This window comes from Zonotrichia leucophrys, chromosome 2, assembly GCF_028769735.1.
Source record: "Zonotrichia leucophrys gambelii isolate GWCS_2022_RI chromosome 2, RI_Zleu_2.0, whole genome shotgun sequence".
In the NCBI taxonomy this organism is placed as follows: domain Eukaryota; kingdom Metazoa; phylum Chordata; class Aves; order Passeriformes; family Passerellidae; genus Zonotrichia; species Zonotrichia leucophrys.
In genome coordinates, this window is record NC_088171.1 from 51176231 (window position 1) to 51197377 (window position 21147).

At 35.8% G+C, this 21147-nt stretch overlaps 1 protein-coding gene across 1 annotated transcript in view; it reads right to left on the bottom strand.

The window, feature by feature from the left end:
* The window catches only part of CNTNAP2 (contactin associated protein 2), a 1031263-nt gene that overhangs the window by 457165 nt on the left and 552951 nt on the right, over positions 1 to 21147 (bottom strand). Inside the window, exon 9 of the mRNA XM_064704986.1 lies at positions 7821 to 7970. Coding sequence (XP_064561056.1) covers positions 7821 to 7970 — 150 coding nt within the window. The remainder of the gene's footprint in view (positions 1 to 7820; positions 7971 to 21147) is intronic.

Genomic DNA, 21147 nt, shown 5'->3' on the forward strand with positions numbered 1-21147 from the left:
TACAAAAGCATCACTAATAAGTGTTCTTGTTAGAGCTGTAGACTGCCACTTTTATATGATGAGATTTGTTGTCTTCAATAGAAGGTGATAACAACCTGGGACTGCAGGCATGCAAGGATTTAATTGGCAGCCCTAGACACAAAGGGCTACCTGCAGCTTGCTTATATAGTAGAAACAGGAGAGAGTAATTATAATTGGAGCTCCAATCAGGTTTCATATATGTGACAGAATTTACAATCAGCACAGAGAACCATTCTCCCCTCAGACCATATGAGTCAGGCAGGCCTTTTGCTAAATAACATATTTTTGTTCTGTCTCCCACTTTCAGAAATACTACATTTGTTAATATCTGGTTTTCTTTCTCCTGTTATGCATTTATGACTCATTAAATCGGATTTCAAAAGTTATTAATGTTCACAATCACCTAGATAAGTAGATTTCTCTGAAAAGTGAGTCAGTTGTCAGAATATCACCAGAATCAATGGCATTAAGGCAGCTTTTTGCCTAAGGTTGTTTACAATATTAACAGGTGCTCATTTACATACTTAAAACATTGAAATGTGACTGAAAACTCATCTTGTGTTTAGAAATGTGGGGAAAAAAAGGGAGGTCACCAAGGTGATCATAGGGATTGACCACCTCTTGCAGGAGGAAAGGCTGAGAGCACTGGATTTTTCTGCCTAGAAATAGGAGGTTTACAGGTGAACTAATTTTGGCTTTATAGTACTAAAGGGAGGCTACAAGGAATATGGAGAGGGGTCCTTTACAAGAGAGGGGAGAAATGGCTTCAAGCTGAAAGAGAGGAGGTTTAGATCAGATATTAAGAAGAATTTCCTTTCTGTGAGCGTGGTGAGACACTGTAAGAGGTTGCCCAGAAAAGTTGTGGATGCCCTGTCCCTGGAAGTGTTTAAGGCCAGGTTGGATGGGGCTCTCAGCACTCTGATATAGTGGAACATGCCACTGCCCAAGACAGAGGGGTTGGAACTACATTGATCTTCCCTTCCAATCCAAGCCATTCTGTGATTCTATGATCCTATGATCTTAAAGAGGAATGTCACAGACTTTGCTATGGAAAATCCACTGAGGCGCATCAGTAAGTAACTCCCCAAAAAAAGGAAAGCCTCTGAAAACAGTATGGCTTATTGATAACACCAGGAATTTACCTTTTCTTGTTTCTATTATTTTTACCTTTGTAGGTTCATTGAATTGTGGCTATGGACAATAAGCACGTGTATAAACCTAGCCAGGATACCATTGAGAAATAGTTAAAGTTGGCAGAAGTGTCATTCCAGCATTAATTAGCATTCTCCACTACTTAAAAGTATGATTTTTTTCACACAACAGAAAAGCATATTGCTGACATCTTATTGCAAAGCTCCCACACCTTCTCGATGACTTCTCATGGGCAGCTCCTTACAGCACTGACTACTTCTTCCTCACAGCACAGCCAACAAAGTCCAACTCTCTTCTCCACCAGCTAACCCACTCTTTTATAAAACACTTATCCTCATTGGACACAGCTGTGGCCTGATAAGGGCAGGCCTGTTCCTAATCTTTGATAATTAGTGAAGCTGCAACTCCTCAGGGGTGAGATTGCCTTCTGCACTGTTTTTCTTTTCTTATATTCTATCCCCCACAGCATATGTGTTTATTTTTCACATCACAATTCACGACACACATACAGACATACTTGTGATTCCTAATGCCATCAACAGACTACATTGTTTTAAGTGTTCTAAAACCATAGAGCTCTAATCACTACTGACTAGTGATTAGCAGTGGTTAACATTCCTACCAAATTTCACTGCTTCTTGAAATGCCTGCCTTTCCCCTTCTACCAGTATTTTTTTCACTTACTGGTAACAAAAACCTTGTTGCTTGAGCTAATAAAGCTAGTAAAGGAGGGCCATATAGAATACAGCTATAATTTTCACTTTTGAGTGTGCCTCCAATACCTTTCTTCTGGGTCCTCAACAGAAATTTCCTTCTCCAAAAGTGTTTCCTTTAGACGAAGTGTGGATAATTTTTACAAGCACTTTTCCCTTCTGTTTGGAGTCAAGATCTGTATTAGATAGGGAATTTCTCCTATTTTCAGTTTAATTTCTGGAATATATTTAGAGACTGGAACTATTTGCTTCAGACTAAGACTCAGGGAACAGTATAATGACTATACTTAGGAAAAAAGGAAATAAAAAATATATTCAGAGTTAGAGACAATAGAGCTCCATAAAGTCAATTTAGTCCTTCCCCTGTCCATGCAGGTTTGCTTTCTATGGTATATATTCTGCCTCATTCTTTGTCCCTTCTTGGTTTTAAATGACAGTAAGAGTAAAGAAAATGTATTGAAAATTTTGATGTTATCTTTTCTGCTGCACACAAACATTTGTTTTAGTGCTTCAAAGAAAATGAAGTAAAAGAGATGAAGTTCCTCTGCTTTATTTTTTGAGAAACTTCTAGATATATATTCTGCAGCTAAAATCTCCAGCTTAACAAGAGATTCATGTTGTAACAAGGAGAGCACTTTTCAAGACTTCATCCATTTATATTTCAGTGGATAGACATTTCTCATATTTAATAGACTTTTACTCAAAAGCTGAAGTTATTCCAGCAAGACTCATGCCCCCATACATACATTCCTAAACTGCCATTACCATGCATTTCATCTTTTATTTGCTTACACATTGTACCAGCTTTCTGCCTGTACCTGTTTTTCTTCAGGACATCAATCTATCTCCAGTATTTCTGCTTGTACTGTTTATAAAATCTGTTGGTGGATTGGCATATTGACATCACTGACATTACTGAAAAATTAATTAATCACAGAAAGTCACTATTATTTTACTTGGTCTCATTTTTCTAACCTTCAAATTATCTGAATGAAATAGACAAAAATTTAAAATGATGAAAAAAGCATAAATCTCAAAGAGTTAATGGGAAATGATGATCGACTCCATTTCTGTCAGTTGTATAAAGGGAATGTGAACTCAGTTGTGTTTCCTCATTCATAGTACAAGTGAGATGATGAAATAATAAAGAATTTCAATCATGTACTAAATACCAGAGAGAGGTTTATAATTGCCTGCCATCTAATTTTTTCTTTTACTTGCTACAAGCACTTTCTTTCTTTGCTCATGTTTATAAATTTTGCATATGTGCATTCTTTGCTTGTGTATTGACTTATAAACATTCCAGATTTAACAATCCAAGGTATGAGGGCTGTTAAAATATACGACCTATTCCAAGTTTTTTATTTCCATTTCATGTGTTTACCATTATTTTGTAGGTCTGACTTGGGAGAATACCTGAAGATGAATGTTGAAGACACACAAAAATCACATTATACCCTGAGTTACTTGGAATTTCCTCTGTGTTCTCCTAATGGACTTGTATTTGAGTTTACAGTAGCGTTATGATCATAAGAAGAAAGATTTCAAAACACACTCAAGACTCTTTCCACTAGAAATACAAATTTCAACATCCTGTCTTGTGGTCATACATGTAAAAGGAAACCCAAACCACCACAAACAACAAATGGGCAGCAAAACTGAAGTCATGACATACAAAAAATCTGCAGAAAGATCGGCAAAAATACAAATTCAACGAAATATTTTTTCTTATTTATAGGCGAGAACTTTGAGACTTGCAGGAATGAAGTCAGCTGGGACTTTTTTATTTTTTAGGTAACCTATAACATGAATTGCCATTAGCTGGGATGCATTTATTTGTTGTGACACCTAAAAACTCAACTTTGGTTTTGCTGAACAAATTTGAATTCGAGCTAGAGAAACATGTCCCCCCACTCAAATAAAAAACAAAAACAAAACCCAACAAAGTGACCCCTTCCTGTCTGTTAATAATTGTAATTATGATACTTCAGATGCTTTCCAAATGCCAGTGACACTACATAGGAACTGTGGCCGTGACTGTAATGGCTGTTAATGAAAACAATCCACACAATTATAAAAATGGGTAACAATGAAAAATTTAGACACACCACACAAAGATCTTTTAGAAGAGAACGTTCACAGAAGAGTCCAGGAAATATGAAACATAGGAAGGCAATTTGTCTCCTAAAATTCCGTCTTCCTTCTATTACCTCTGATTTTATGGACTTCTAGACCAACACAACTTTTCAAAACAAATTCTACTCCAGGAACAAGACTTCATGTGTTTTGCAGAGAAGGGGAGGATTTTCTATACACCTCAGACTGGTGTCCCATAGGAAACTTACTGCATATTCCCTTCATCTTAGCTTGTCAGAAAAAGCAGCACAGAGTGGATTGACTGATGCTCACAGCATACCTTTGATCTCAATGAAAATTTAGCCCTCATACTAAAATCTCTCCTATCCTTGAGCCAGTGAAAAGGAGAGGAAAAGTAGACATAATTAAAAAGAAATGCCATAGAAACAAGTTAAAATTATGTCTCTAATCAAATATTTCCTATGGACATCAGGAAGCTATTAGGTGGTTTGGTGAAAGCTTAGGATGCTTCACAAAAGCCCTTTATCTCCAACTGTGCAAATGAGGTTAATGGACTCATTTTCACTCTGTGATTCACTTCCTCTGTTCTATTTCTTTGTTTTAGGCAGATAATTGGAAACAACAAAGAAACATCATTCTCTAGAGCTTAGTAGGGAAGGAAAGTTCACTTCTTTCCAAAAACACAAATTCAAAAGAAGAAATAGAAGGAAAATAAAACCAGTGGGCAGAAAATAAGTTATACAGAAGGGTAATAGGCAATTAGGACCCACCCTCCCACAATCTACACAATCTACAGAAATGCCTCATCTTACACAGCTTCCCCTTACTCTTTAGGCTTGAATAAAACATCACTACTGTCTGTCCTTTGGGAGGATCTCAGTATTCCTGGGAGATGGCACTGGAGAGGCACAAAGCAAAGGGGAAAAAGATTTTAGCAGTACTGAACATAATATTCTCTGACAGAGAAATGAATAATACTCTTATAATTTACTTACTAGTAACTGTACTAGGTACTTTTCTAGTTTTTCAAAACGAACTAGAAAAGTTAGTTCTACAAGCAGAAGTCACAAAATACTCTGGTTTCCACATCTCCTTTACTCAAATGTCACTGCATGTGTTGTAAAATTTTGGCTGTGGTGGTCATTGACAAGTATTTTTGAGAAAATATTGTACGGCAGTGCTGAAATGCAACTTCTAAATCTTTTCTTCAGCAAAGACAATAACATTGCCTATAGTACACATTTGTTGTATTGACACCAGGAAACAGGAAAATAAAGAGGCTCACTTATTTTGGAAACAGAGAAAGGGAAAGTTTGGAGAACAAAACCTTTGCAAACATATAGTAGCTCCTTCAAAGATGAAGCAGGCCATCAAAGAGTGTCCAGAGCATGTTAGAAATGCTCTACAACCTCTCCAAACACAAATTCAATGGACTGAGTTTTCTCAGTATTTTGAAAGGTCAAGAAATATAGAAGTAGGATTGCATGAATATCATAACAATGCTATCTTTAAATCCCATAATTTATATTTTGCAGATGTTATATATGTTTGTATTTCATAATACAAAGGTTTAACAGTGTAAGTATCTATAATTATCATATTAAATTCTTTAGCAAAGAAATCTAGATTCAATTTCACACTGAAAACATCACCAGAGAACTGATAATTATTTCTGCTAGCCATCTAGCATTGTGCAGATGGCTATTGCCCTTGGAATTCCATAACCTATCACTCCCTAAAAAAACATGTGTATTAGCAGCAAAGAAGTGTTTGATGCTTTCTTATACCTACTTATTCCGAAGGAAATTAATGAAAATATCTTTGATTAACACCTGGCCCAAATTTTTGTGGTTCCCCATTATTCTCCTTCTCTACATCCTCTTGCAAATGTTATCTGTTTAAAGCCATGACTTGGAGTGCTTCTAAAGACAAGTAAGGAGGCACATGTGCATTTGGAGGGAACAGAACAAAAATACCTTTGTCTTATGAGATGCAGGTCATGAATATAAAGATTAGGTTTCCAACATGCATCCAAAAGACTTTCTTTAAGTTGCAGTCTTTAATATATTATTTATATATACATAAATAAATAACATACATTTATATGGAAATATTAATATGGGAACATAATATTATAAATGGGTTCTATAAGTTAAGCTTCCTCAGATACACAGCTTCTGAGTTTATGTGAGTGAAGAAAGTGTTGAAAATGCAGATTTTGAAATAAAATTGGGTTTACTGAAGGTTAGGACACCACTGTTCTTTTGACATAACTTTAGAAGACCTTTCAGAGGACAAAAGATACTAAGGAAAAACAAACACCCCATAGTTTGTGTAACAGGACGATGTATTTGCATGAACAGATGTGGGAATGAGACTTCAGGGATTTCATGATTGACTTCCATATTCCACTGGAACAATATCTGCATGCACGCTTGTTTTTTTTATGGAAGAATGGTGGAATTATAAAGTACAGGTCAGCAATGACAAATCAAGCAAATTTCATAGTCAACTGAAATGACAACAAATCAACCTGACTTTTGACCAAGAAAGGGTACAAAAGCTACCTGGAGACTCTTGTCAATCTGTCCCTCAAAGACAGAGAAACAGAGGTAAAAGACATTTCAGAAGAAATCAGTCAGTCTCTTCAGAAATGTAATAGTGGTCTGGGGATCTTACCTATGAAAATTAACAGAATTTAACACTTGATGTATTATGTACAGCTTTTCTTCTCATTGTCTCCCATGTGTGCTTAATAACTTCATTTAATTAGAACGTCACAGATTGTTCTGACAAATTGAGCATACTGTGTTTTGAGAATAAAATATTTTTCACACTTTAGCATGTGGAAACTGGCTATACTAGAACTCTTATTTAAGGCAATAGGCTAAAAATACAGCATTAGCTGAATTATGGATATTGGAAAATAGGCATGCTACAGCAACAGGAAGTTTAACTCTTGTGACAGACCTTTAATTTGATAACAATGAAATGCAAACAACCTTGAAATTACTGTTTTCCCTTTCTTGTTACTTCATGTAACACAAAATTTTCCATTCCTTGGGTAATATTATGACTATTTATAGTATCACATTTATATTTTATTTTTATTAGATGTGCGCCTTGTAAGTTTTAAAGAAATCAATTCTTAACACTGATAAATTCTGCTTTTAAAATTTATGCTCTCTGTCTGAAGAATTTGTGTTCCATGGATTTTGAAATGTGTGGCACACCCCAAAAGTGCAACCTGCTGGTTTTTTGATCAAAAATATTTTTAACACAAAAAGACACTTTTTAATATAGAAATTTAAAGTTTTAAAAATCCAAGAGTTCTGATGGCCTTTTCTGATTTTCATAATGCTAACATAAAAAACCAAGCACAATAAATATCAAAGGCACAATAAATATCAAAGGCACTTCTTTTTTAATGCATGGACTGTCAACAAACAAAAATACTGAACAGTCTAAGGCTTCAAACTATGAGAGCCTCTCAACTATCCACAATCATGATAGAGCTTAAAAGCCAGCAAAAACATCAGGGCCTGTCCTGAACAGTGATTTCTTTTTTTCTCTTCAGGATTTCAAACTTAAAAATTTTATTTCTCCACTTGGTGCCTTTTGTTTAAATTATTGAGTCCCCTTTCTCTGAAATATTCAGAGATCTGAGAAATCATTCCAAGTTAGAGTGAAAGTGAAATTATGTTTAGTATTGTACACCTATGGGCTTTTACCCCATATTAAGATACTCATAAATGAATTACATCCTGAACCCCATTTCACCTGTTATATACATTAAAAGACAACAGCACTTTAGGCATGTATTTGACATTTTTTTACCTCCAAAGAAATATTTTTCTCCCGTCTTGACTTGTAGAGGGCTGTTGGTTCGAACAGCTGAAGCTTCATCACCATCAATGGTGAGGACAGCAAAGTTTTCCTTAGCCAGGAACCGAACTTCATGCCACTGCCCATCATTGAGACCAGAGCCTGTGAAGAACAAAAAAACATTACAACATTTTACTTACTCCAATATTAATTATCTCTAAGTGTTTTGTGTGTCTCTTTCACAGGCTCATTATATAGGGTTTCATAAAGGTTACTGCAGAAATGAAATAATTTTAGTAGGATAATGAGGTATTGTTATTAAAGTGACAATTACAAAGAAATCCACATTATATCATAAATACAAGTCTTGGAATTACTGAAGTGTCCAGGCTCACAGGCATAACAGTATCTAACTACAGATGTTATCACTCACCTTTCCTATCAAAAGGCCATATTCTGCATTTTACTAATAAAGAATATGTCTTAATTGTTTCCATGATTAAGCTCAGAAGGAAAAGATATCGATTCATCCATTTAACCATAGTGAGTAAGAGTGCCAAAGGGCACATTATGCTCATGTTAGACAGATATTGTTATAGATATTTCCAAGAAAAAGGAAAGTAAAAATAGGAGGGGAAAAGGCTCACGTAGGTGGTGAATTCACAGCTAATTGGGATGTAGGGCTACTCAGAGAAGAGGAAGACATTATCACAGAGGAACTTCAAAACCAGGAAATGTCTCAAAACCTCACAATCTTATGGGAGCACCATCCTCCAAATACTGGCAGCAGTAAAGCAGATGAAATTGTTAATTCATTCAGATCTTTTAAAACCCACAGAAGTTGTATACTTCTAATGTTGTCTCCAGCAGCTGGCAGAAAGCCAGTTTGCTTGGCACATTAAGAACTGCCAAAGGGTGCTGGTTTGTTCTACTAATTTAACTACTAACCTGCAGACAGGTTATGCTGGGTCAGCAAGTGAGCAGCGAATGCTGAAGTAAAAGCAAACTGCAAGTTTTGGCGCCTCTGACAAGCAATATTTTCTCCACCTAGATAAAGTCACCTTAGCAAAATGTCATTTGCCAAAATAAAGCACAATGCAATGTAATAAGCTGCTTCTAAAATTAAGTGGAAAATGTCAGCAGAAGTATAATGCAACATAACTTCTCAAAATATCCAAAAGAATGTTACCTTCTTCGAACAAACAACAGTCACAGCAAAGAGATATACCAAAACATTGGATGAATATTTTTTTCCTTTAGTATTTTCACATCTTTAAAATATGAAATCAAGTTGTGAAATAAAATAGGGGGCTCTTCTCATAATATTCTCAGAAAATTTATTATTATGAATAAAAGTGGCAGAAGCCTCTTGAATATGTATCAGTAAGAAATGTTACTACTGAAGCTTGTAAGCTTATTCAATCTAGAGTAAGAACAGAAGAAAGACCTAATATACCAAATACGATGGACTTTTTCTTTGTTTGTAAGCTCTTTCTCTATTTTCATTACTCCTGTAAAAGAAGAAACTGAAAAACATATAATTATAACATAGATAAAATTATTCTTTACTGATAATAAATGAAGAAAGAAAAATACACAGTTATTTATGGACTTCAAAACCAAATTTGTTACAGCATGTGCTACTACAACTGAAGCTTATCGGAACATACTTAAAACCCCAATTTTTCAGCCTGAGATGACCTAATATTAAAAAAAATCTATTTTATATTTTTATCAAGGTATTCAGTATTACCTTGAACTGAATAACAATGACTAGGGACTGCTGGAAAAAAATTATGAGTTGGCAAGAGTTGGCCCCTAATAAAACATGGGGCACAAAAGCAGCGGCATGAGCTGCTCATCACAAAGGGAGGTTTATCTAAAACACTCACTAGAAAGGAAGACATTGCAGGAACCAAGTGGTGTATGAGAACAAGAAGGTGCACAGCTGAGCACAGCCAAGCCCCTCAGCCCCAGGCAGGGGGAGGTGAGGGAAAACAGGACAGAAATGTCCCTGCCAGCTCCAAGGGAGAGTGGGAGCAGGGAAGAGAGGGGCTCTGGGCACCAGAGCAGAGCAACAGCTCAGGAGAGCAGGAGAAGCAGAGTCCTGGTCTTACCCCTGCATCCCCTCCTGTGCTGCTCAGGAACAGGACGTGGAAGAGTTCTGACTGATAAAGCTGAGTTTCAAGAAGAAGAAGGAAGAAAAGTGTTGTTTTAATGATTGCCTTTGTTTCTCACTACCTAGATCTATTTTAATTGGCAACGAATTAAATTAATTTTCACAAGCTGAGTCTGTTTTGCTTGCGACTGTAATTGGTACATGATCTCCCTGTCTGTATCTCAGTCCATGAACTTCTCAGTCCTTGCCCTGTTGAGGAGTGGGTGAGAGAACCCACCATGACAACTGATGGAGCTAGAGACAGATGACTGCGCTATGAAGTTGGAAATTCACTGTATTTCATATAATAAGGCTAAGCTCACCATCCTCATCTCTTGATGATACTCCTCCATAAAAGAATGAACTGAAAGTACTAATGAGAAAAGTTTTAAAATATGGCATGAGATGCAAAATACTTCAGTTATTTTAATCTGTACTTTTGTATTTTGTGTTTGTACTCTTCAGTCCCCATGTGCAGTGAAGGGAAAACCCCCCAAGCTCACCAGCAGCACGCTGAGAAACTGAACATTCCAATGACTCAAGGCAAAAAGCAGGTGGAGGGAAGGTGGATGAGCAGACAGGTGGTTCTCCTGAGCAGATCAGGAAATGAGAGAATGAGGAGAGCTGCAGGTTAAGAGCAAAAGTGATTTCATGCATTCTCTCTGTGTGCACAGCATTTAGCAAGATTTAGCAAGGGGACACACTGCTGTCTGTAAGCTGCTTGCTAGAGGCATGTTTGGAGGAGCATTGCTGTTTTGATGTATTAAAAATATCTGCCCCTACAAGTTAGCATCATTCCTGTCAGTCCCTGAAAGATGACACTGTTTCTGCTTTATGAACTCTTCAGTGTATTGATACAAAATAATCATTAATTAAGGCTGTTTACTTAGCTAAAGGTATTACCCATCCTCATGGAGCTTTGCAGTATGACAGTAATATTCCCAACTGTTCTGGCTCAAAGTTGTCTCAAAAATTCTTGTACAATTTTATGTTTGCTTAGAAAACTTACTGGTACATTTTTTTCCTGCAGAGTTTACTGATGAGTGCTAAGGAGGATTGCTCATTACTACTCAGCAAATACTATTTTCTTTACAGAATTTTGCTCCCCAGTCAAAACACTAAAAGCATCTTTTATCTCTGTCACTGTTTTTATCTGATTTTTTATTTCTGTGTATTAGCAGCAGTAGTGTTAACCCTCCTTTATAAATGGCACTATGATTTGTGTCAGGAACTTAAATTATTATTGGGATATATGATGTATTATATATATATATATGGGGATACATTTGCATAGCTGCATGACCTGTTTCTATTGTAATATTTTATTACAAACCTCATGTATATAAGGATTATTTTTGCTTGCTGACATCTTTCTGTAAACTAAGACTCATTAATAAGAGTAGATCATGTCTCCTTACAATAAAAGAATTCTTAGCTGGAAAGTTTAGGATGACCTACATCCCAAATGCACAATGATAGCTTCTCATTGCAGTTTAATTTCCTCATCTGAGCGGATACATATATTTATTTGCATTCCTTTTCTTCTTACTCTTTTTTTAGTATGCAAGTTGAGAGAAAAAAAAAAAAAAGAAATGCATATTGCTGTCACCACAAATTCCCTACTGAGCTCTGGAAAAGATGGTTTCATATGCAGATTAAATATCTTAATGAAATGCATTCTCTCTATGTAGGTTTTCTATTTAAATGACATTATTTAAAAAGTAGGACTCTTGAGTTAGGCACTTTGATTGAACAAGAAGAAACAGATGTTTTGCTTATTACAGACACGGAGGAAGAACTAGATTAACGAATACTAAAAAAGTACAAGGGTTTAATACATAATGGAGAATTCAGAAAGATAACATCTGGTTGAGTTTTGCCTCAGGGAAAACTATAGCAGCAAAAGTCTCAAATTCTTCTATGGGTAGCCTTGTGTGATCAAATCTTCCTTTCAAAGGTACTGACCCATGCAGTGACTACCAATGAGTGCTAGCTTATACAATCTACTGATGCACCTGGACAAAATTCTTCTGAAGTTAACACCAGAACATCTGCCCCATCAGAACCTTTTCTTAATTTTGATATAGGACTGCAATCCAAAATTTAGTTTAAATGTAAAGAAGAATACAAGGAAAGAATATTATAATTATCTCCATGAAGCACTGGAGCAATGCAAGGCTATGCAGCTGCATATGGGTTGTTAGTTCCCACTGCTGTAGTAAATACCCTGTATTGTAATTTCTTGCATATTCTACTAGGAGATGAAGCCCTCAATACTCAGCCTGAAGACAGAGGGAAAGGTTTATTATTGTTTTCACTTTAGCCAGACAGAACCACATTTCAGCATGCTCATAATTGTTATTCCTGGCCAATCCCTCACCAACTCAGTATATCTTTACATTAGTATTTCTGACTATTAGAAAAAAAGCCAACAATGTTTGGTTTGAAACATTCAGCTGTGTTCAAATATACAGCAGTATATGCCATGAATATTCAATCAGAAAAAGATAAAATATAATCACCAGATGTAATTACATGATCTGTGCTTTTTTTGTATTTAGTTAACTGTAATTTTAAATTGGAAAAGCAAAATCACAGCTCCTCCAAAAATAATATTTTAGATAGTTTCTTCAATAAGCTATCTAAGTATATAATTTTTTTTAGGACTTTTGATTCAGAAAATATGTTTTTATTTTAATTTTTATCCATTTTTTTGGCTATTCCAATGAGCAGTAATATAAGCTAGTGTAAAATGCAGTCCTTGAAGGTATTTTGATGATAGAAAACCTTGTACTCCAACAGAAACAAAACAGCTATTTTAAATTTTGTCCTCATGTTTAAGCTCAGAGTTCTTTTTTAAGGCGAGTAGTTGGAAAAATGTTCCAGTTTTGCCTGTTGGTGATATCTAATTTATACTGGTTTTGCTCTGAAAGTTAAACATAAAATAATATTCTCCAGAAGAGAAAAAATGAGAATACAGCTTCGTATGCATCTCTAGCCTTCTATGTACAGGACACATTTTTGAAAGAGCAGGTAATTTTCTTGTTTCCAGAGTTAATACTGCTGTGCAGGAAACAGAAAATACAATAAATACATAAATCTACAGTGCTGCAGAGTCTTTATAATATTCAAACATATCCTTATAAAAGGCTTGGCAACTAGTGATTTTAATGTTATGAAACATAAACCTGGCAAATAATGGTCAAATTCATAAAGATTTCTTTTTGTTCTCTTCCTGAAAATTAATAAAAACAGATGAAATAATGTTTACACTTGAATGACATATACAAATTCTAAGTTTAGATGCTTGTAGAATCTTGTGCAACTTCTGAAAAAAATTTAGCTTTTCAAACACAGGATTTTTCTCTCCTCTCTCTTCTTCACGCATTCTTTATTCTCATTTAAAAAATAAAATTAAATTGTTAAATTTTGCCTTAGACATGAAAATACATACACTTGGAAAATAAAATATTGATATTTGTTTCAGCTTGCAGAAAGAATGCTGTTAGAGATCAAACACAACTTTTGCCACTGTCCTCTTTCTCTATTCCAGTCAATATCACATCAGAAAATGTTAGTTTTCAAAATGCAGTCTGGGCCCTGGAATTGCATAAGACATTGCTCAATGGCAATCACCTCCATGAAGGGTTCCTGGATTGATCTTTACTAAGAAACAGGCAATGGTCACTCATTATCTGTTACTGACCATTACTAATCAAAATGGTCATTATTTAGCATAACTGTAATGTTAACTTAGGTATTACTTATTATTTAGCTAACTGTTCTGAACTCCCCAAAACTATTTGCAGATCAGCATCTAGCTGTATCTGCCTTTTAGCTGGTAACACTATAATTACCTTACAACATCATCCCCCATACCCAGGCAATCATCATCATTGAGACCTAAAGACATTTACCTACATCTAAGAGCACCTAGAATAAAAACAACTTTCTTTGCTTAAAACTAGAAACATACTAATGCAAAATATGATCTATTATTAGGAGTCAAGCAATGTCAATAATTGTAATCAAATCTGGCAATTTAACTCTGCTTTATCCTACATACACATTTTACAAAAGAAACCTCCTTTTTTTTTTTTTTTTTCTGGTAAATTGTTTTCTTCTTTCCCTTGTCTGTTATAAGAAGAAAACCACCTTAGAAACATCATTATACTTATAAATCTTTAACTTCATTTTATAATTTTAATCACCTACCAGATACCATACTGCACTGAATCATTATTTTTATATGCTAAGCATCTTAATATTTTGATAAGTGAGCTAACCAGTACTTTCCATCTTATGAAACTCTAAGATACTTGTTTGTGGCTATTATTCTGTCATATTTTGTTTAACTTTATTTGAGAAGGGCTTTCTGAATTTGAAACCCTTTTGTATCATTACAATTTATATTTATTGTATATATATTATTTTAAGGCCTAAATTTGAAAATAATAGAGCAACTAATCATCAGTATTTTGTCTTATCTTTGGACTAATCAAGTCCAGATGCCTACAAAACCATGACAGAGAAAGTTCTTATTTTTGGCACATTCATGCTGGCTAAACAATGTAAAAAATTAAAATAAGTAAATATTCCAGACAAGGGAGGAAAGTGAATCTGTAACTTTTAATTTCACATTACTGAAATATTCAGGGAAGATTTAGAAACATAGACTATTGGTATTTCCCTAGTTTTTCACTAGTTCCCAACTTAAACACTTTCACTTTGGTGTAAGCAGCATACTTAAATTGCAAACAGAACAGAACTTGGTGCAGAGGGTTTAGTTGGTAAGAAAAAAGCAGGTACAGAAAAAGCAGAAAAAACTCCATTGAACTAAAAGGAAATTGACATTGCCTGACCAAAAGCTAAAATCAAATGTAACATTGTTTTGATATTTTAAACGCTTGAGACAAGCTTACCAGCCTGGGCTCTGAATCAACAAGAATATTTAAAAAACATTTTTTTTGTAGGAGATTACTCAAGGGTATAAAAGTTGTACACATCTTAAAATACTCTGGCAAAGTGAAGCCTAAATATGTCTCAGATATTGAAACAGTTTTTCAATGCATGTTTTATGGTCATCAATGCATGACTGAGAATTTGAAGTATATGATGGGAGAAGAGGTGACTGAGCTTTATCACTTAACTTGAGGTACACAAAACCAGCTTTTATGTTGTTCATTTGGCAATACTTTCAAATCAGCACCTGCAACACTTTCATTATGCTCCTGCTTAGAAGATACAGAAAGCTCTAGGCTCCAGTGTTTTTGAAAGGAAGTTTGCATAGCAGCCCTCTTTTGTAACTTAATACTATTATACAAAAATTCTGTTTACAGTTTTATCTTCATTGTACATAGGTCCCTCGCAGCAAATAGGAGAAACATTGCAACTTTTTCTCCTAAATTAAATATAGCACTTTTTACAAGGATTTGCTCATACCTCTGCCTCTATTCCAGAGGCATAAACTGTAGAAAATCAAACCCACTGCTCCTACCAGAACAAATTAATAAATGTTGGCATTATCTAGCAAATACCAACAGCAAATTTATTAGTGTTTCTTCATGATCTCTTTTTAATTCAACTCAAGCTACATTAAACAAATTTTATTTAAAGCCCTTTTTTTTTAACCTGGAATATTCGACTGCCAGAACCAAACATATGAAAACTGATTTTCTTTGAATGACTTTCCATAGGGTGGTTGAAATCCTGTTAGTGACACATTGAGGCTGGACTTAACCTTGCTGCAGACCAGTTCTGCAGCCAAAAAACAAATGCAGAGAACTGCACAGCAGAAGACAGTTTTGTGCATGAACCAGGGTCCTACAGAGGTGGAGGTAAAGGTTTACATGCAAACTGAATTGTGGTTTTAGTTTGTTGCTGAAGTGTGTGTATAGAGCAAATCTTGCACTTCTCCCCTCATAGTGGACTTTTTTTGTATTAGTTTAATTCTCCATGCCTGAGGGCTGTATTTTCTTCACATGAAACTAAGGCCAGACGCACAAACTCCCACTCATGTGCAAATGACTTTGCATGGACTTTGAGGTCTCAGCATGAACTGTTCTGCTCTGTTGCTCACTCCTATTGTGCTGCACTGCTTGCTACTGAAGACAGAGCCAGGTCTAAAATGTTGAAAGCATTTGCTTTACACATTGGGATCTTGATTCAAAGGGAAAACAGCCTGTTCCCTTCTATCAGGACCCCTAAGGAAAAAGTGATAAAACCCTGCCATAGCACTCTGCAAGGAAGAAGTACAATATGCTCCTTGCTCCAAGAAGAAAATATTTTCTCCATAATTTGCATGTATTTGCTGTCACAGATACCTGTTTCTGTTGTGTTAAGTAGGTGTTTCTTCAAAAACAGAAAGCTGAGACACAAAAATAAACAATAAAGTTCTTAGCTGTTATAGATGGATAATGAAATGATTGGCTGTTGCAATTAAGGAATGAATATTGTGTGAATAGTAAGAAAAGCTTTAGTGACGTACAGTTATGTTACTGTAGTTTAGATGCCCTCTGTTCTCCTCATAGTTCCCTTTCCCCCTGGTATTGTTGCCATCAGACAGCTGGGGTGCCCAGGACAGGTAGAGAGAAGGCTGCACAGGTGTCCCTTACCTGGGACAGGCGGGAATGGAAAAGCTTGGTGCTTAGGGGGTGCAGCCTGGCAACGCCTGATCTCCAATCCAGTTACAAGAAAGCAGTCTCCACTGATAAATGGCAAAGAAGAGCTGACTGACAGACTCTGGGAGGGGCCAGGGCTGGCTGATGCAGCCCCCAGGGGTATAAAAGTCTGAGCATCCATCTTGAAGATGAACCAGCCATGTGGTATCACACGGGCAGTTCCCAGTGCTGCAGCTTTTTCCTTATGTAGTCCTTTGCTGTATTTTTGTTAAGGTTTAATAACCTTTTTAATTTTTCAAAGTGAGCACTTGTTTCTGACATTATTGCACAACAATAAAGTCTTAAAATAATGATAATTTCAAATGATCCACTTTTTTAACTCCAGTAATTTTTTAATAGAATAATAGAATCATTAAAACTGGTAAAGGCCTCCAAGATCACTGAGTTCAGCCTTGAACTGAGCAGCATCATAGCAATTAAACCAAAGCATCAAGTACAATTTCCAGTTCCTTGAACGCTTCCAGAGATGATGACACCACCATTTCCCTGGGCAGCCTGTTCCAATGTTTAAACACAGTTTCAGTGGAAACATTCTTTCTGATAGACAGTCTGAACCTCCCCTGGCACAGGTTGAGGCTACGTCCTCTTGTCCTGTCTGTACAGGACAATATTATTATTGTACATTCTGTCTTCTTTGTTAAGAGCACAGTAGCAGGTAAACATAAAATATATTCTGTCTCAAAGGCAGACACAATGAAAGTATTTGGATCTTAGGGAGTGCTCTTCCAAGAAAACCATAAAGCAATTTAAAATGCTAGCATTTTATGACTGCTTTACATTTACTGAATATTGCCTTTCACAGACTGCTGTTGGAAATGTAAGCTAGATCTTAGTGCCAAGATAGCCTGTACTCTGACTCTGTCCATTACTCTGTCCTAGGCTTTAAGAGTGTATTTCCTGTGTTCATGTATGAGAAAGTATCTAATAAAAGCAGCCTTTCAGCATAAAAGAAATTCTAAGAAGTGAAGAAACTTGAAAATGCCTCCAGCTCCTCTGCTTCCCTGCCAGTTTGATATGGCAGCATTCCTTCTCACATGCATTTTTCACAAGGGGTTGTTGAAGAGGAATACATTGTTTAAATTACAACCCCACACCTTTGAAAAGGTATCAGACCACCTATTCTTCAAATAAACAGTGCCCTATTTTGCTGCTCCTTAATATAGCATTAGATGAACTGTGAATGTCAGTGGAGTTTCCCCAGACTCATGGAAAATGAGGAATAACTTCCCACCCAGTAAGAGAGAAAAAGCAGTTCTTTCAAACATAGCCACAGCAGTGGATCTTTCAGCACAGCAGCGAGAACAGAGCTAAGCAGTTACAGTGCTGGGTCCTAGAGGAGCTACCTTTGAAATGCAGAATGAATCCACTGGCTGTAAGAGAGGAGAGCCAGGAATAGAGCAGCCCTGTCAATGTAATTCATAGGACACTGGGAGAGCTGACATGGGAAATACACTGATGCATACCCACATGCACATGATACAATATCTGCTAGTCAGGATCAGAGGGATTGAGAGATCTCAAGCTGTGATGTTATAATTGCAACTCTAAAATCATATGTCTCAGAAATAATAATAAGAAGAGTAAAGAGCCAAACAAATACGTCTTTTTCCTTTTGGTACAGGGAGTTCAGCTGGGGTTAATGCCACTGATGAGGAAATCACAATGGTGAGCTAATTAAAAATGCCTCTGCTGAAGACCTGAACTTCCAGTTATCTGTACCAGATGAGCATTTAGGCCAACATACAGAAAACCCTAAGTTTTCACGGAGCTGGATTAGATGATCTGCAGTATCCTTCACACCTACCAGCGTGCGATAATCCAAATGCTTGTAATGGAGAGGCCCTCACTTTTCCTGGTCACCATTACTACTAGATTTCATGATAAAAAAATTGCTTCTAACTCAGGTTACATGTACTGTACCCACTCATAATTCCTGAATCTGTTCTGAGAGTGAGGGAATCAACCTAAATTAGTAACTCCTGAGTATCAAGTAGGTTGTTAGAACAAACTTCTGCCCTGAAATTCAGCCCTACTCCTGCATCGATCTTTGTGTGAATAGAAGAACCAGCAGTTTGTAGAGTAGGTAAATTTTTAATAGAATTTATTTTTAAAAAATTTCTAAAGAAGGCACTCAAGCCAAAGATTCTAACTCAAGTATGAAGGTTGTACATAGATTACAATTTTGTTTTTATTTGTTTCTTTTTCCTTCAGGCATTCTGTTAAGGGGAAAAACGATTGATTCTAACAGTTCAACAGTTTTCTTACAGTACTAACACACACTTCAAAAGCTTTTTAATCTCTTTGCTGACCACACAATTGTAATAACCACTTTATTATTGCTTTTTACTTCACCCATGTCTTTATATTTGTTTAATTTTGTCTTTGTTCTAGTAGGCAAAGGAAGAAATAAATTTTACCAGAAATTTTGTCTGATCTGAAAAGATCAGGAAATTAATAGTTTAGTCTGTCTGTGATACTTAGGAATAAGGTGACACTTCATGAATCATATTTAATTATGGTGTCTTTTGCAATTTTTATTTTCTGTCCACTCCCCTATTAATAAGTCCATTAGTTTTTAAATAAGAAGTGAGACCACAATGGAAAATAGAGAGGTTAAAATCTAGTAGATTTTTTCCTTTTCTGCAGTTTTTTTAAAAATTCCTAATGCAAATATGGGTTTTTTGGGGTCAGAAAATCTCATCTCCCTCCTTACCGTAAAGTTTATTTTCAATAAGAACTTGATCTGCACTGCTATTATAATTTTTCATTGCAGGTTTTCTGCTGCATTTTATGCATTAGGTGGTCTGTCATATGCATAATTAGTAATTACAGGACCCACAGGCAATAAATCATGCAAGCGTATTATCTTTGCATCATACGTGGGTTAGCAACATTCTGATGCACAGTGGAGGCTGTCACCAGCATTTTATGAAGATAGATGATTGAACTATGCAACTCATAAGCTGAATTGTGATAAATCACTCAGCTCACTCCCGCTAAAGGCCTTGTGACAGTGTCAGTTTAACACTGCTGAGCACCCTGTTCTGCCTGTGACAGGAGCAGCTGCTGACACCTGCACCCCTGCTGGTGGCCTGGGCTCTGCTTAGGGACTGATGGGGCCAAGCCACCTCAGACAGCCTATTCTCATTCAGAGGATCCATAATTTCAGTTGGCCATTCAACATCTGCTGATAAACCCCCTCCTCTACCCCCCTCAAAAAAAAAAAAAATCTTTTTTTGAGTGTTTTATTCTAAACACTAATTTTATAGAGCACACTAGTTTTACAGAACATGTCCACATTAAAGAAAAGTTGCCAGAACTATTTGCTCTGCTGTAATTCTTGAAAGGCCAGCATGTCAAGAAATGCCTCTGTGAATGGATGCTACCTTTTAAAATTAGCACTCCACAGAACTATCATTTATTGTTCTAGTGAGAAACGAGGAAAACAAAACCCAGAAACCTAAATTATGATCTAAAACAAATCTATTTTAAATATAATTACCACAAAGGATTTGATGCGAAAATTAATAAATAAAAAGCTAAGTAATTTGAATATGAAATTAATTCTATTGAGGACTTACTGTGTTTTCCCAAATTCCCTAAAATATCCCTTTGAAAGAGACAATTTGAGATACACTTATTTTCTGACCTACTAAAAATGTGAACATGATGATTTTATTCCTTATATTCTACTTGTTCACCACTGATACAAAGCGACTGCAACAATAAAATACACTATAAAATAACAACAACTTTGCATCTGTCCTAAAATTCCACAGTAAATAAATAAGCAAATAAACATATTTACCATAGTAAATCTGTTGTTTCATGCATGATTGCCTTCATATCACAGAGACCATCTGGAAATGGATTTTTAAACAAAACCTTTCTGAAAATTTGATGGTGTAACTAATGTTGTTTTGGTTTGATGAAAAAAACATAATAAAGCCCCATCTCAGATTCCAAAGCATGTAAATAGAAATCAAATACTCTTACTGACATCAATACTGGTAGAAGTAAAAAACATTAAATAATACTTTTACTGAAATAATTTCTATACATTGCTTTTTTAAGTTGTTCAGTGCATGATAATTTAGCCAGCTGTTTAGAAAAACTTGACATGCTACATTGTTTAGATTAGATTAAACAACACAGAAAACAAGGTTAGCTTGGTAAACCTTCTTGTTCTGAATCTGCCAACTTCTTTTTAAACTATGACCTGTCCAACTGGTAATTAAATGTTGATTTATTACAGAAGGCTGGCAATTATTGTAGCTCATTTGCTAAGGACTTATGATCTACTTTGCAGTATAGAAAATCAGGAACCAACCAAAGTCCTCATTGCTTAATTTCATTCTCTTAAGACATGGTAATTGGGAAACCATTTCAGTTTCACATACTAATGTCAGGCTTACAGTCTGGATCATGCTCAGTCACTCTTCATGTAGTTTATATCTTTGCAATGTTACATTTGTTCTTATTGTTACTGCGCCCTAGAAAT